Source organism: Cylas formicarius, unplaced genomic scaffold (assembly GCF_029955315.1).
Source record: "Cylas formicarius isolate icCylForm1 unplaced genomic scaffold, icCylForm1.1 PGA_scaffold_5__7_contigs__length_24384050, whole genome shotgun sequence".
Taxonomy (NCBI): domain Eukaryota; kingdom Metazoa; phylum Arthropoda; class Insecta; order Coleoptera; family Brentidae; genus Cylas; species Cylas formicarius.
Window position 1 is genome coordinate 8,082,066 of NW_026844341.1, and position 18,577 is coordinate 8,100,642.

Sequence of the window (18,577 nt, forward strand, 5' to 3'; positions counted from 1 at the left end):
GTCTGTGGATATTTAAAACATCATGGTCCAGAAAAGTTAGTTGAATCTTCAGTTCGAAATCTTTAATGTTTGGAACAACTTCGATTTCAGCTTCCTTACTGCTACGGCACTTTTCGACGTTCCATAATGAGATTTCCAAGAAACCCCGAGAAAACTTTAATTTGATTGGAAATAGATTAGTAGAGTTTGATGAGGGAAAAAAATTCTTGCGTAACTTAAGGAGCTTTGCTTTTCTATTTTTTTTTTCAAATTATTATCATCGACCATAATTTTGTGCATTTCTTTCATGCAATTTGTTCTACGATTTTATTCCTGTATAATTTGAGTCTTACAAAAGCGCGAATTTCGAAAAAAAAAACAGAATTTATGACTTAAAGTCAAAATTAAAGTAACGAAAACATTCGATTTGCTATTTGAAAGGACAGTTGGTTAGTTTTGGTTTGGATTGGATTGTCAAATGTTTCACAATTGTCATACTTAGCAAACTTGTATTTTTTCTTATAAAGCACCATACATTTTTTTTCTATTTTACCAAATATCTTTGTATATTTTTCTGGATGAATCTTTCCCTTGTTTTAAGATTGATATCGCAGCAATAAAATAAGCAATGCGGTCTTTATTAACGGGTCTCATGAAAAAGATCACGCAAAAATGAAAAGCCGTAAAGCTCAATTATAAGAGTGAAAACAGAAGAATAATTGAGAAATTCTAAATTGTTTTTCAGAAATTCTGACTTTTTTCTCAAAAATTCTAATTTAAGTTAGATGTGTTTATTCGCGTTTTGGAAAAATTAAAACGTATTTTTCAGTTTCACTCACTTTCGCAGTTTTCTATACTTGTTGCAACTATTTTAAGTGCTACCAATTTATCTTTGTGTAAAGTTTCCTCTCCTGACTAATTAAATACCACTTTAACGAATGAACTTCGTTTCCTTTTCTTCTTTTAAACAACAAAAAAATTCGAAATTAATGACACCTCCATGTCCTCTCAGCCATTCATTAACCGTTCCTAACTGAGACGTCGACTTCCAAGAAAATTCTATTAACACCGCGGCAATAAAAAAAAAGAAATGGAACTCGGCCACTTCGAGAGATGTGTTTTTCCGTTTTTGTCAGCTAATTTAAAGCGACCCCTCCCCCGCATTTATTCCTGACAAACGGGGGTCTAATTTAAAATTAATTTCCAAACATTCCGATATCGGACGACCTTTTATAATTTTATTAATGCCTTATCGGGACAAAAACGGACCCTTAACGTAAAACTAATTTTTTATTTAACGATTTCTGCGCCGAGATTTGCTCGAGCGGCAATTATTAAACTTGGTCTAATTTATGGGGGGATAAATTTGAAAACACGACAGGGACCCTGAAGCCGAAAATAACGTTAGCGCGTTTTGGGACTTAAAAACATCTGGATAATGGAAATAAAAACCATTGGGCAAAGATAATTTGCATTATTCCTCTTAATATATTTTTTTAAATTTTGATTAATATTAACTAATAACACCTTTTCTCGGCGGCTAAAATACTTTTCTCTAATTAATAATTCATCAAATTCTTTATATAATATAAATTCATGTATGGTTAAGTAAACTTGCGTCCATAGAAATGGGCCCATTTTGAACTTTTGAATTCATTTTCATATTAAATTGTTTTCCAGATAGCATGTTTATGACATCGCCATTTGTAAACTTTACCTCCTCATTTTCTCTGGCATTTTAGAGAAAATTGTGGTACATTTTTATATAGTTTATTAGGTAAGTTAGTACAGGGTGGTTCATTTAAGATACTCCTATTCGTAATCTCAATAAGTACGAGGAAAAAAAGTTCAATACCAAATGTTTTTGACCCTAAGAATATATTTTATTTATAATATTATTATGTATACAGAGTGTTTCGTTTGACAGGATAGTAAGCAACATTTTTTTTTAATGGAATACGGTGAATATTTTTAAAAATTCGAATTATTTGCTTCATTCGGTCTATTTTTTGTCTTTACATAGCATACGAAATTTTGAGTAGATTTTGAGGAAAAAAACAGGTCCTTGGAAAATTGTATTTTTTTTAAACTTGAACATTAAAATTGGGAATTTTTATTATGGATCCATTGATGTGGTTAATATTTAATGCTCCGACCTATCTTGGCAAGAATATATTGCACAGGGTGATCACAAAGGACAAAAAAAGGTTTTCTTAGATTAAAAAAACTCAAATGTATTTAGCACTTTTATTGAGTTTGGGATTTTATTCTATATCATTGCATATATATTTATCATATATTACGAATTAGAAGTTATGGCAACAACTCGTGGATTTTATTTTAAATCTAAACGTATGTAATATTTTATTCTAAGTTTTTTTCAAAACATTAATTACTTACATAATCAACATGTAATGCAAGTAAATAGAACTTATTATTAATTACAAAACAGAAAAAAACTAAACTAACAAAACTAACCAAAACAGAATTCTTCTTACCATACTGCCATAAAATATAATTACTAAAGCTCTAAGGAGTTAATTTAAAATGTAAAATAAATGAGCAACATTTTGTTAATTTTTATCTCAAGTGGTAATGTGGTATAATGTCTTCAATCTACGGTTATTTTATGACAACCATTACGGACCATCCTGTATTTATTTTTATCTTTCTTCGACGAGCTAAAAAGGTACTTGTCGATATTATTTGAAGAGAAATGAATCTATTTATCTATCTATCTGTCCCAAGTGGATTTTCGTGGTATATCCCCAGACGATGGCAAAAATGTAGTGTTTTTCTTCTTCATGTTGATCTGCCTCGCGCTGAACAGTCAAGTAATGACGAATTTCGTAAAAGTGATGTTTAACTTTTTTTCCTTAAGTGTCGTACTTATTAAGATAAGGTTCATCTTAAATGGACCAATCTGTATAATCAAATTTGTCGAAACAGGTTTATAATTGTGAAATCCAGTTATATATTTGGCGGATGTTGCTACTGAGACTCAAGAGACGCAGAGAATACAACTAGGGCAGTCTGTTAACAGGGGTTTTTGGTTTGAGCAGCCAGGATAAAGCCGATTTAAAAATCAGTAGCGAGAGTTTCACAAGATTACTTTCAAGACGCACTAAGAGATCTGGGGTACTGCACCCTCTCAACGACATCATCATATCACATTATGAATTGTTTTATATTGACGCCTCACACTGGTAAATGTGCACCTTTTCCTTAAATTTAAAAATAATGAAATATCGATGTATGTAGAATGAAGGACCCACTTAAGAGCAATTGCACCACAAATTTCAAACCGGCGTCGCCTTCGGAAAACTTATATTGCCACACCAATCGGTATGCCCGGAGGCGCACTCCCGCAATTCTCGACATCATGTTGAATATTGGGAAACTTTTATTAGAGCCAAAACCAACGACATCTATAAATCTCTCTTGTTCAAACCCTGAATTTCAATTGGAAAAGACAGGAGAGCGGGTTTGAAAAATAACGTCCACTCGACGCCGGCGGCCATTTTTCTTTACTTAACTTATGGCGGGAAAATTTACTTCCTAACTGGGAAACATCCCCGGTTGTATATTTTCTCCGACATTCAAGGTGAAGTGTCAGTAATATTTTTTATTTTTAAACGATTCTGGATCTGCTCCCATAGTAATATGGTTCTTAACATTCGTGCTCAAAGCGGCAAAAGGAGTGTAATCGAATCAAACGCCGGAGACAAACTCCCCGGATAGAAAGCTCGATATTTTTAGATTGAATAATAAGAAACAAATGGGTCGACCAAATCGGGATTTTTAAAGAAAAAGTGCCCACGAAAACTGACGTGGCTTAACTTTTATAAAAACATTTTTTCGAAAAAGTGCAAAAGAGTGAGCTTTAAAAAGCCGCTGTAAGCTTTTTGTAACGGAACATTTTCTGATTCTATGAAAGCACTCCCGAAATACTTCTTTTGGGGGAGATTCGCCCAAGAGTACGCACTTAGTAGAATTGTTTTAATTAAACAGATTTAATAGAATCTTAATATATTCTAGATTACCTAACGTGGCTCTGAAAGTCGTTGTTTAATCTGTATATTGTTTATCGTACATATTATTATCGTACCCAGTTCCTAAAAGTACGCATTCTGGAACTTGAGAGTGCGCAATCCTATTTATGTTTTTATAACAAACAACAGTTTGAAGCAACAAAAAATAAATTTAATCCGTAACGAAAATTTGATTAGTTCCATAAACGGCGATGCTCAACAACACTGAAATTTTAAATGGGACATCATGTGTATCCTATCATCTACCATCTATACGGTTTTCGAGATAATAATTATTTTCTTCATTTTTTCGACCAAAACATAGCTTTCATTAAATTTTTATTGCTATGGTGCTGGACCCAGTAGAAAGTCAAAAATTTTGCCCGTAGCTTAGGATGGTATCGCATAGAATTGACTAATATGGAAGTCAGTTCTACATTACACAGGGTTGGTAAAAACTAATGATTTGTCTACCAGATACATAAATGGTGAAAAGTGCATTTTTTAAAACGATACACCCTGTAGATTACATATTCTAGGAGCAAATTAATTTTTTTCAAATCACGTTTCATGTTCCTATACCTAAATAGTTTGGTTTCTGAAATAAAAGAAAGTATTTCGAAAACTGAATTGCTTTGGCATAATCTGTTTTTTAGGTGGCCATGAAATATCCGTCTTATGTTGAATAATTCATTTTCCGTTTGACAGTTCATTATTGATTGTGGTGCAAATTTTGTCGATAAAATCGGTTCAAAATGGAAGCAAATCAGTATTCCAATGCTGTTTTCATCAATTTGTTTATTATGTATGGACAATCCAACCACATGATAGCCAGGGCATGCAGAACATTTAATGAAACATACCCTGATTTACAACACATGAACCAACAGAAAATTTGCCAGAATTTAAAAAATAATAAAAAAATGTCTCTCGTAGGTAAGTAATGTATAATTTCGATATTAAGAAATAATGTACTACTGGTACTGCTGATTCCAGTGTCGTAGCAATAAAAACTTAATTGAAGCTATGTTTTGGTCGGAAAAATGAATTAAATAATTATTTTTTCGAAAACCGCTGAAGATAGGTATAGGAAAATATTACCCAAAAACAATCATAAAGCATAAGCGGATTGGAAACTGCAATAATAAAGATTGTGTCCCATTTTAAATTTCAATATTGACGCTACTTTTTCTAAGAACCGTCAACGTCGCAGCGTTAAAAATATTCGGGACTAACCAAATTTTCAGAAAAATCCAATGTAACGTTCGCCGTAAACGTCTAAGGTAGCATCAACCGTGAAATAGTGAGTTATAAGTAAATAAATGGACAGTGTTTTGCAGTAATCTGAAAGTGTAGGTACTTAATAATGACGACGCGAGAACCTCCCAGTCCCAAGATAATTGGAACAATCCTCCTGTCATCAATAGAACAAACTCCACACGAATCCGTTCTTATAATGCTCCCGGCTGCTTGTTTCTTTAAGAGCAGATATTTTTGCAGCTGCCTTCCTTGCTTCATCATATTTTGAAACTTCTTCTGTTTCACCGTTTGAGCCAACCCATCTTTATAGGTGGTCGGGCTAACGCTGTTTTCAGAGTTCGAAGGACCACTTAGGAATCTTTTGGATTCCCGATAGGTTCAGCGGAGTAATAACCACTTAACTTTGTTCTTCACTACTTTAATAAATATACGGTACTCTGCAAGCCAAACAGAAAGAAACAAACAAACATTTGTATTGCATATCAAAATTAATTGAAATTAGGAGGCATTCGCGGAGCGTCTCGACCCACACCCGTTCCACGCGTGAATCCCGTCGGGACCTGTCTTTTTCATCCTTGTCCTAGTGCGGTGTTGCCGGGTTGCGTCAAATTAATATTTAGTCTTTCGCCTGAACAATAGGGAATCGACGTTTCTTCGTTGATGAGTGTGAGTGGCTTTAGGCGTAGGTGGTGCGATGTTTTCAGATTGCACAGGTCTTCAGGGGGCAGCTGCCAGTGGTTCTTGGTATTTGTCATCGACGAATACGAACGAGATAAGAGTACGTTCGGGCTCCTAAGAGTACGTTTGCAGATCCTTGGCGCTGCGCAGTTGTTGCAGTAGTTGAACAGTCCCATATAAGCTAACTTTTGAGAAACATTTATAAGGTATAGAGGTCGGGTGCTCAATTTTTATTACATATTTATACGGCTGTTAATGTTAAAACGAGAACATATGAGATCGTAGTTTCATCAGAATACTGCCCGTCAAGCTCTAAAACAATAACTAACAACAACTAACGAAAAATCACTTTTCTTAGCAACCAAAAAGCAAAAATGTGATACACTTGCAACTCGAAAGCCCACATATTAGCCTATAGAACCAAATAAAATCTCAGATTTAATTGATTTCTTCTTAACCCGAAACGTGTCTGTGAAATATATGTATGTTGAGGAAGCATAGGACATGAACTCCGTTCACTAGCCCATCCTTCTCACACTCAGTGAAAGCATCATTCAAAAGGAATTAGTTCCTAGATTAGTTAATAAATTGGCCGATTGGCGCAGCTTTAAACTACAACTTTTGAAGAAAATATAAATGTGTCAGACCCTTTAAGAAACGAAGAACAACTTGATAAAGAAAGAGAAACTTTTGTGAAGGATATTCAACAGGCTGCTTGGGATAATACCCCCACCATTCTTCCAATCATCAAAGATAATGACTATCCAAGAAAAATAAGAAGACTGATAAATTGATAACCCAATTCCGTCACATCACTTTGGCTTTAGAAAAAGTCACTCAACTCACTTGGACCAGGTCCACAGGTCCACAGAATAACAGACGCGATCGAGAACGCCTTAGATGGAAGAAAAATTTGCTCTACCATTTTCTTTGATGTCTAGCAAGCTTTTAATAGAGTGTGGCATGAGGGACTTAAGTATAAGTTAAGAAAGCCTTTGGCCGAAACAATACACACAATTACTGGAATCGTACATTTCAGATGGAGATTTTAGAATTACACAACAGGATGCCTAATCTGAAATAAAGAACATTAAAAAAGGAGATTCACAAGGCAGTCTACTGGGCCAGTTCTATACCTGTTATACACCATTGACATTTCCGAATTAATACGTCATATGATAGCCACCTTTGCAGATGACACTGTGGGCAAAAATTAAAATTAATTAAAAAAGCAGCTAGAAATCTGCAAATATCTGCTAATCAACGACTGAGCAAAACGTTGACGAATTAAATTTAACGAAACCAAATCCCCACTTCACAAATAAACGCGGTCCCTATATTAGTATATAGTAATTAGTAAAGATAATATGGGAATACTATATGCCAATACCGCAAAATATTTGGGTATTACTTTGGACGCTAATCTACGCCAGAGGCCCATGTCAAAAAAGAAGAGAGAAGAACTTTGCTCAAATATAAGAAAATGTATTGGCTATTAAGTAAGCATTCCACCCTGTCAACTTACAATAAACTCTTGCTGTATAAACACATTTTTAAACCCATATGGGAATATGGCTTGCAGCTGTGGGGCAGTGCCAAAAAGATTAATATTGGTATTTTAGGACCAGTGACCTCCATAGGGACTTGGATATGAAAACTGTTTAGCCAAACCATTAAAAAATTCGCCCAGAGTCACGAACAGCTCGACACGAGACTGCTTAGGAGACTCAAGAGAACCAAACCCTATGACTTACTTTAAGTGTCAGTGTAAAGGCAAAGTAAAGTCCTATTAGTGTACACTTAATTAATTGTTTAAGTAATTATAGTCTAAGGACTGCTGTTGAGCAATACTTTAGTTTTAAGTTTTCCTAGTAGTAAGTTAAATTGCAAAATAATTTGTTTATTGATGAATCTTTGATCGATCGATACTATACCCAACGTAGTGTATCCGATATCAACGTTTCCTACTTTTCTTTATTTCATACACTTTAGAACGAAGAGAGTTTTCGGCTTAAAATGAAATTCAATCCCCTAGAATCCCATCAGCAAATTTAGTTGGACGTTGAAGTTCGCAGGGTAACAACTTTCGTCTCGAATTAGCCTCCGCTTGCGCGACGTACATCGCAGCTTTCTAAATCACGTAGAATATGCTCTTCCGAAACGTTTTTTGTCAAGTTTTAGTTGAAATTAGATTGAGTTTCGCCCCTGATAAAGACGTAGGAGCTTCGCGAATTCCGGTTTACAGTATACGATAAAAAGTTCTTGCCACCGCCTTTATTTATGGAGAAAAGTTTTGCGCAAATGTGTCACTGCAGCAAATCAGTGTTCCGGAAAAGTTTCACAGTAAAGTTTTCCGCGACCGCGAGCCGCCCGACTTACCAGCCATATGAAGAGGATAAACTTGATGGCCCTGGACAATTTGGACATCGTCTGCGACAGAAACGGATGACATATCGCGAGGTAGCGTTCCACGGTGAAGCCGGTAATGGTCAACACTGTAGCGTTCCCTGACGTCTCGGCCAGCAGTCCCCGCAGGAAACAGAAAGTGCCGCCGAATATGTACGGATATCTAGAAGTAAAAACATTTAAACATAGAAAAATAAAATCGAAATAAGAATAATATAACTCCCGAACAGAATTTTTCGCGAAACGATTTCGTTGCTCTTATAAAACTACAGCGCTTAAAGGGAGAATAAGCTACCGGTGTCCAAATTTTAGTCACATATAAAACTCTCCACTTAATTACAACTAAGAGGTTGCCTTTATAAACCATAAGTAAGTTTTTTTGTACTCCAGTCTATAAAATACCTAATTACACACCAATCCAGCGTGCGGGAAGCGTCACTTTACCACGTCAGTTTCGTTTCCCACGGATCTGAGCCACTTCGGACATTTCCGGCATATTACCGCACGGGTTTGGGAGCAATCGGGAGATTTTTGACACGCCTTGAATTTTGACGTTTATCAATTCTGACGGTCATGTCAGTGAATGTATTCGCGTTGTTTTGCGAAAATGTACCCCCGAAGCAACGGTCGTAGAAAATAGTATATTATGCAACAAGTGCGGTAAACGACATTTGACTCACGAGTTTATTTGACACGAGCGTAGCGCGGCGAACCGAGTGTTTAATGGACGAGTGACGTAAAAAGTTTACCGAACGTGTTGCATACTATACTTTTTCTAGGAACGTTAGAATACATTCACTGACATGACCGTCAGAAGTGACAGACGTCAAAGTTCAAGCCGTGGGAAATATCTCCGAAAACATCCCATTGCTCGCAATCTCGTACGGAAATGCCCGAAGTTACTTGGATCCATGGAAAACGAAACTGACGTGGTTAAGCGAAGCTTCCCACATGCTAGATCGGTGTGTAATTAGGCATTTTACAGACGGGAGTAGAAAAAGTATAGTATGCAACACGTTCGGTACTTTTTTTAAGTCACCTAATTACACACCGATCTAGCGTGCGGGAAGCGTCACCTTATCACGTCAGTTTCGTTTCCCATGAATCCGAGCCACTTCGGACATTTCCGGGATTTTACCGCACAGGCTTGAGAGCAATCGGATGTTTTCGGAGATATTTCCCATGCCTTGAATTTTGACGTTTGTTAATTCTGACGGCCATGTCAGTGAATGTATTCGTATTACTTTGCAAAAATGTACCCAAAAACTAACGGTCTTAGAAAAAGTATAGTATGCAACACGTTCGGTAAATCTTTTAAGTCACTCGTCTATAAAACACTCGCACCGTTCGTGTCAAATAAACTCGTAAGTCAAATGCCGTTTACCGCACTTTTTGCATAATATACTATTAAAACGGCAAGGAATACCATTTTCGTTACCACTTTAAAACCTACTTACAATGTTTATAAACACCCAACAAGAAACTCCCCCTTTTGGCTTCTCCCTTTTTGTGTCCTTGTTATTATCATTTATTTTGGTTTTACTCTAAAGGACTTTAACGTGAATATGAAAAATGTCTTAATAATATTATAAAAACTCTAAAAATTTTCTACTATGATTTAATTTTATCTGGCACAAAAAATATATCAAATCATTCTATATTTAGCAGTTCTTAAAATTGAAGTATTTTAAAACGTACTTTTGGAAAAAACCTGAAGTTACAATTATGTCTCATAATTATTTTCCAATTGAAATGCAGGTAATTTTCTAATCGTACATTCATGAAAAAATATGTCTTCAAGCTTCAGGAATATTTCTTAAAATGCGATTTCTTTTAAAATCTTACAGTTTTATATGAACTTTCAAGTAACATTAGGTATCTTGGAAACTTTTATGAAACTTATCTTGTTTTTTAATAGCAATACTGCTCTTGCAATAATTGGATGTTTCATAAATTCCCAAAAAGGTATTTATAAAAACCTTCGTTAGTTTTGGTTAGTCGGCTATAACACTAAAAGGAACTGGAAAACTATCCTAGTACATAAATGTCAAATGTCATTTATACTATTATAAACCTCACTTTTCAGTTGTTGTTTATTTATTTGTTCTTGGAAGAAGTGTGCTTAGTGTCATAAATATCTAGATAAAGTTGGGAATTAAACTAAACATGCCTTTTACAATTGTGCAAACGAAGGAAGTTGGGCAAACTGCACCGTCTTTCCAAGCGCACGGGATTCCAGGTACCATAGTAGCTGTAAAATATTTGTTAGGTGATTCAAGCATCTTTTCAAGATTTATACGGGTTTTACGCTATAAGAAGTAAAGAGTAAAAGGCTTTTAAGACCGCTGTAAAACTTAAAAAAAATAAAAATAAATAACAAATATAACCAAAGATTTTATAAATAAGACTTGATCAATACTTTTCTTATAAAACTGTAAAAACTGTTATAAAACTTAGGGTTTCTTATAAATGCGTTATAAATATAACTTACCTTATATTAAAACTTCAAGCAGTGGATTATATTAGTTAGGTAGCAGTAGCAGTTTATTGGTAGTTTGGCGGAAAATATTTGTGAAATAATATATTTATACCAATTTTTCAACGTTTCCCTTAATTTAATTACTTTTAGTCCTTCGGCGATACGGCGACATTGAAACGTTTAAAGCGTTCGCCGCCTGATCGCCTGTTGGTGTCTTCCGGATTTTGCGGTTTCTGCTAGAAGGTTTTTGCAGCGACATTACTTGCACAAAATTGCGTTCTTTATGCCGAGAAAATTGCGAACATTTCGGACGCTAAAACTTGTTTTATCTAAATATACATTTTTTTAAGTCTCTCTCTCTCTCTCTCTCTCTCTCTCGTTGGGCGCCGGGGGATAATTTTAATCCACATCGCGTAATAAAGACGGCCGTCAAAACTATAAAAAAAAAGATTTAAAACCAATTGCTAGCTATTGATTGCATACATTTGTAATAAATACCCGCTTCCTTTGTTGAGGAATAATTATCGAACTTTTGTTGACAAATTTACGACTGCTAAATGTTTACACTTATTTTTTAAATATACAAATAGCAAATATTTTATCTCAAACGCAAGGCTTAGAAATCCGGATATAATAACAACACTTTGCATAATTCAGTCAATATTAATTAATGTGGTAATATAAAAGGAAATTAATTAGAAATAGTAATAGAGTTTAGATTAATTATAAATTGACAATAGATTAACTGTTTTTAAGGAGAAAAGGAAAATTATTTGCCTTTTACAATTCACATACACACACACACATACACACACACACACACACACACACACACACACACACACACGCACGCACACACACACACACACACACACACACACACACACACACACACACACACACACACACACACCTAGGTACTAAATGAAAAGTATATCAAAAATAAAAACTATTACTAAATAATGAGGAGAAGAAAAGGAATGTCGCCCGTACATTATTTGTAGGCTAACTTGAATTAGTATGAGTGAAATTTTAACGGGTGCTGGTTAGACCTCCCTGGTAAGCAGACAATGTAGTTTAATCTTTTCATTTAAATCTTAATGGATGGGTATAAGATGGTCCACAATCCTATTTAATTTATAGAATATATTATAATAAATATGATGTAATAATAAGAACTCTAGGCACCTGATATTACCAAACAACATCCGGAGATAGATTTATTTTACCAGACGTTACAACGATATCTTTAATGAAGATGGTTTTAATGCCAGAATTGGGGATTAAGTTATACCAGGTATCAAATATCGATTTAACAATTAATGAGACCGGTGAAAACTTAACACGATTTACAATTTATATCCCCACAACCCACATCACAAATACACCTTCGAAAATGCACGAGGAATTACATCAACAAAAGACTACGTAAAGTAAAACTATTCATCCGACAACAACGCAGGACGTGAGATATTCAGCTTCCACCAATGCTGGAAAAAATCACCATCTTGTAGCACACCGTCAAAATAAGTAAACTGAATATAGAAACCCCATTCGACAACTCAATATACCTACATCAAAAAAAAAACTTAAGGAAAAATAGCTACTAAGAGAATTCAAGAGTTCGATGACATTAAAACTCCATGGAAAAAATAATAGAAGCAGCAAAACCATATATAAGAAGGGCTGTAAAAGAGTGGAGAAGACGAAATACAAAGCCTTGGTTCAAAGAAAGGAGGAGGGCCAATGAAAGCATTCGAAAAATCAGAGAAATAGAAAAAAACTAATACATGAGTACATACAAGAATTATGGTAGAAGAATGGAAAAGACATTTCGAAAAACTCAAGAACTCAACAAGAACCACCACATAAGGATGAAAAGGGCAACCAATTCAAAAATAGGGGAATTTCCTTAGACAAAATACCACAAAAGGTAGTGAAACAAAAGAACAGAAAATCGAAATATCGAAAGAGATAATCGAATATTAAGACGACACATTACACGATGAAATATTAAAGAAGCATTTTGAATCCGACTTTCAAAAAAGGGGAAAAATGACACATCTATATAATGTAATAATATATAATAAGCAAATTTATTTCAACAGGTTTACTCCAACAGAAAATATATAAATAAGAGAAAAATAATGAAAGTACTGTACAGTACATTTACTCGTAAACGTACTGTAAGCAGTAATCAGCTCTGCACATGAAGCAAAAAAAAATCTCACGAAGTGTATCCTCATAAACAAAATTGACGACTGATATAAAATATTTATCCTAGGTGTAGGAAAATGAAATGTAGGTCTAAATCTGGCCTCAATTCTGGGGACGTACTTACCTGGCTTAAAAGTCACTCAGAGTTCACCGTACCATACAAAAGCCCATACAGAAATTTTAAAGAATAAATGTCCCTTCTAACCCCCAGAGATGATTCCCCGAACCTGCCTAATAGTACCTGATGGTCAAATCCTCTATAGAGATTTACATTATCTTCCCTAAAAAGTGTGTATTTAACTAACCGTCTCTGGATCAACTCCAAGCCACACCAATGACCCATATTCTAATTTAAATCTCACGTAAGATTAATACAGGGTTCTCAGTGTTGAGGTACTGTTGAAGTGTGCAACTTCTTATTAAAAATTATAAAAGTACATACATTTATTGCGCAATTAAATAAATTTATGTTCAGCTTTCCAGAGTAAGTAAGCACGTTACACTTAGAAACATTTAAACCTAATCGATTAACCAGACACCATTCTGATATGACATTATGTTATCTTTAAGCAACAAACAATCTTCGTTAGAATTAATCGTGCCATAAATTTTTAAATCATCAGCATATTCTAATTTATTGCAAATAAACGTACCAATTAGATTATCAATAAAGATGATAAAAAGAAGAGATCCTAAATTTGACCCTTGTGGTACCTCCGAACTGGAATGAAATACTAAATGCCTCTTATTGAAAAAGATGTCTACGATCTAATAGTTAGGATTTCAGCAAGTTTTGTAGCCACGACGATATGCCAACATTTTAAAGTTTCGATACTAAAATATAATGATCTATTTGATCAAATGCTTTTGGAAAAGCATCAATTGATTCACATATATACCGAGTCAACGTTGCCAGTTTGCTTGTACAAGACTTACTTGAAACAAAACCGTGTTGCTCAACACTAATATTCTAAGACGAGAATAAATACAGTCACAAACTGTAATTTCGAAGAGTTCAGAAAAACCCTCGCTTCATCTTTTTTAAACACAGGAATAACTTTAGCAATCTTCCACATCTCAGAAAACGTACACGATCTGATAATGGTATTGAATATGTGGGAAACTGATACAGTATATAACAAAGAAGGTAGTGATGCCATCAGTCTCGGCTGTTAGTTTATCTTTCATTTTTTTGCCGCCTTTCCTGCCAGAGTGAATATAGACCGAACTGAAATATATATCTACCAAGCGCATATACTATGGCTTGGGATTCCTTAAAAGATTCACTGCCATAAGACATCAAACCTGCAACATCTGCTATAGATGCCATATTTATATTCCGACAAATAACTAAATAAAAAAAGATAACCTTTATGTGCTTCATTGATCTTAAATTTAATTGTGCATGCACTCTGTATAAAATGTCCTTCACATCTCGTCGAACTTGAAACATCGGTAAATATTAAAATTTGCCCAAATAATAGCGTTATCGAATGATATTTTTTCCGAATAATCGACAAAACCTGAAACTGTCTCACGACACGCTTAATGAAATTATCCCATCTTTAACGGCTTTTCATTTATCGCCAATAATTTACCCACGAAAAGGGAAATTTTTAGATTTTTTGGCCATAAACGACACACTCTGTATATGATACAGTAATTATTGGAAGTACACGTTATAGCCCTGGATTTTCCACGCTTCCTGGTTCAAGAATTTTTTGAAAATAGTAAATGGTTTTCGAGAAAATAAGTTTTAAGTAAGTTTAGTAAGGTTCTAACTCTATCAATAACTTTTTTATTGTATATTTAAAGATTTTTAGAGTTGCAATTGTTTTTACCTCATTTGGTAATTTATTATACAATCTCAGGCACATATAATAAGGAATCCTTTCAGTTAAGGTTAAACGGTGAATAGGGTAATTTACATTTAGGGTTCTGGTATTATATCTATGAAATATCTGTGGTTCGAAGTCCTTTCGATTTTTAAAGAAGAATATCAATGCTTCATAAATATATAAAGCATATACAGTAAAAATACCTTCAGTCTTGAACACCCCTTTACAGCTCACTCTAAATTGCATTTTTTTGACAGTCCGAAGAGTTCTCTTTTGAACCACGAAAATTTTCTGTAGTTGACCACTACCCCCCCAAAAGATAATTCCATACCTCATGCGCGACTGAAAGTTTGCAAAGTACATAATTTTTAAAGTTTCCTTATTCATATAATTTGCAACAACTCGAATTCCATAACAAATTGAATTTAATTTATTTAGCAGATAATCAATATGTTCAGACCAATCAAGAAATTCGTCAATTTGTAAACCTAAGAATTTAGTGTTATTTACCATAGTAATCTTTTCTTTACCTAACCGTATTCTTAATGGTATTTCAACTCTACATAATTTAGTTCTAAACATAATTAACTTCGTTTTCTCTTTGTTTAATATCAATTTATTACCTAGAAACCAGTCACGTGCCCTTGTAAAAATATCGTTGCCTTTATCACTAACGTCAGTGAGATTATTTCCACCTATAAGCAGGTTGGTATCATCCGCATAGCATATTATGCTCTCTTCTTCTGACTGTGTTACTAAATACAAGTCATTCACAAAAATAATAAATAAAATTGGACCAAGAATACTACCTTGTGCTATGCCCAGACTATTTTCCTTAATATCCGAAAAATAACTAGTGCCATTTTGGGTTATTCTTACTTGTTGCTTCCTTCCTATTAAGTATGATTCAAACAATTTTAGAACATTACCTCTTACACCATATAAATCCAATTTTTTGAACAATAAGTCCCTGTCTATACAGTCGTATGCTCTAGAAAGATCTAAGCACGTACCTAAAGCTATTCTTTCGCCCTCCAAGTGTTTTAAAATTGTTTTTATAAACTGAAATATAGCGGTTTCTGTTGATTTATTAGCTACATAACCATGCTGATGATTGTTGAACATTTTATATTTATTAAAAAGCTCTAGGAGTCTTTTGCAAATAGCCATCTCAAATATTAATAATATAATCGAAAAAATGCCCTAAATAAATGTTATTGCAAAAATTTTTGAAACATTTTTAAAAAATACTCGGTAAAATTTTATGCCGTCCAATTTCTACCGTTGAAATGTGGACACGGACTTTTATTTTTTGCTAAATTTGAAGTTGATATCTGCAAATTTAGTACACTTAACACCCTGTACGATAGGTGAAAACCTTAAATACAAAAGTTTTTTCTGTCTATGCGGGCTATATCGCAATATAAAAGAAAGTGAGATCAGAGATTTTCAATAATAGGGGATCGAATTTTTCAGTTTTTTTGAATATGCGGCTCACCGTGTATATTTTTGAAAAATTGTCAAAAATAAAAGTTTATAGAGCCGTATCTTCTGCGTCTTCTGGTTCAAAAATTTTTTTGATCTCCAAAACAGTTTTTGAAATATAACGTTTTTGTAGACGCTTGCACACGCCATTTTTTGTTTTTTTAGGATATTGTGCCAAATATGAAATCGATTGCTTCAAATTTCGGACACTTATCGTGTTTCATAGCAAGGTCCAAAAATCAATCGAAAATCGCGAAAAAAAGATGGATACCGGCGTCGCATCAGGGCCATTTCTTATAAGCTTATGTGCCTCGTGGAGTGTTAAAAAGGAAACAAATTTCAATTTTGTAGCTCCAACGGTTCGAAAGTTATTCAGGAAAAACCAAAAGACGAGAACGGAGAACGGAGAAGGAGATTGGACAACAGACAAAAAAAAATTTTTTTCGACAGTGATCATTCCTGTACCAACGGCGATCCCATAGGACCTACGTTACCGAGATATAAAATTTTTATACCAGCGCAGATACTTTCGAAAATCCAATTTCATCGACTTTTGAAAGTAACAAGCAATAGGAATATAAAGGACGAAGTAACAGGACACACTATATGAGCACTAGGAGAAAAGTGAAAATATATAAAAGTAGCATAAGACAGAAATGCGAACACTAAGATTAATAACATAATATGTGTTATTGGACCGGAAGAGAAGTGAAGAAATGTGTGTGAAGTGCGTGAGACTCAAGGTAGAGTAAGATGGGCAAGAAACCTGGGATGTGTAAACAGAATGGCAAATAAACGGTTAGTTTCGGGTACAAAATCAAATAAATACACCTCGACGACCTATAAGACGCTAAGAAAGCTGGTCTTCAGCATCCCAACTGGGAAACTATTGACGGAAACACATTACTTAGTCCTAACGTAAGGAGACGAAGAAGCAATCCTATTTTAGAACTGGAAATATGACCACCAAACACACATTCCCCGTTAGCGGACTTTGTCGTTGTTGAAGCAAGAACCAGTGGCCGTCGATCGTCGACTGTTCACTCAATAAACTCAAACGGGACGATTGAAAACGAGGTGAAAAGATCAAAATATCGCGACGAATGTGGAAAACGCATAATTACCTGATGGAATTGCAACTATACATTTTTGCCGGGTTCTAAATTGTAATTTATGGAAATTAACGCTCGGTTCATTAATATTTACGCGTTCAAAATGGTAATCGAGTCAAACTTAACGCGTTTTGGAAATGTACCGTCTAAAGTTTTTTATATAAAAAAAACTCGATATCATTTCGAGTAGAATAATGTTCAATGATAATGATTGATTGACGAAGGTATAATGGTTGTTTTCTCTTTTCAGCTATAATTAAACGTCGAAGATTGCTTCGGAATATTTTTAATTTCAATACAACCGTTATCGATAACCGGAGAGAGCATCGACGCGCCAAAAATGAACCGCGAATTAGACGGACAGTATTTTTTCTTCGAAAAGTTTTAATTGCTTCGACCTTGGCTCGGACTTAAGATGAAACATTGACGAGGTGTCAATATTCCCGATGGCGGCATTAGGTTAAGAAAACAACATCAACAAAAATAAATCACATTCCATCGGCTGGTTTTAATATCATATCTTAACCTTCGTCAATCCTTGTCCGTATGCGATGAACGCTTGGTTAATTGGTTTAAAAGCTTGGAAGTAAACATAATTTGTTTACTACCGCTTTCAAAGTGCGTTTCGCGGTTCGGAAATTGATCGGAAAATTCGCGTTAATACTCGAGTGCGTAACGCGGAATCCGTGTCTACATGACGCAAAAGTCGGCCGATTCGATGATTTATTGTATTTATAGTGGCCCAAACCTTATGTCGAAATCTATGAGCGTTAAAAAAAAATTGAATACAAAAGTTGTTTCTAGTAAAATCATCTTTAATTTTGTTGTATTATTTATCGCGGAATTACGTACAAGATGGTCGAATAAAGTTACATTTTTTAAAAGACGAATCCAGTGATATATATAAATATTTATATGTTGGTCTGTAATGTACCGGGATTGAAGTGGCGTTGGAAAAGTTTTTGTTACGTTGTATATTAACTTTTAAACATTTTTCTGTGCCTAACATACTTTAGAAAATAATGCTTTTTCTTATATTCAAAATTGAAATATTTTTATCGAATACGCGTGTTGCGATGTTTAGCAAAATGG

At 34.5% G+C, this 18,577-nt stretch overlaps 1 protein-coding gene across 1 annotated transcript in view; it reads right to left on the reverse strand.

The window, feature by feature from the left end:
- LOC132701813 (pyrokinin-1 receptor-like) overlaps window positions 1-18,577 on the reverse strand; it is a 95,678-nt gene that overhangs the window by 74,871 nt on the left and 2,230 nt on the right. Inside the window, exon 2 of the mRNA XM_060670028.1 lies at window positions 8,328-8,517. Within this exon, the coding sequence (XP_060526011.1) occupies window positions 8,328-8,517 (190 nt within the window). The remainder of the gene's footprint in view (window positions 1-8,327; window positions 8,518-18,577) is intronic.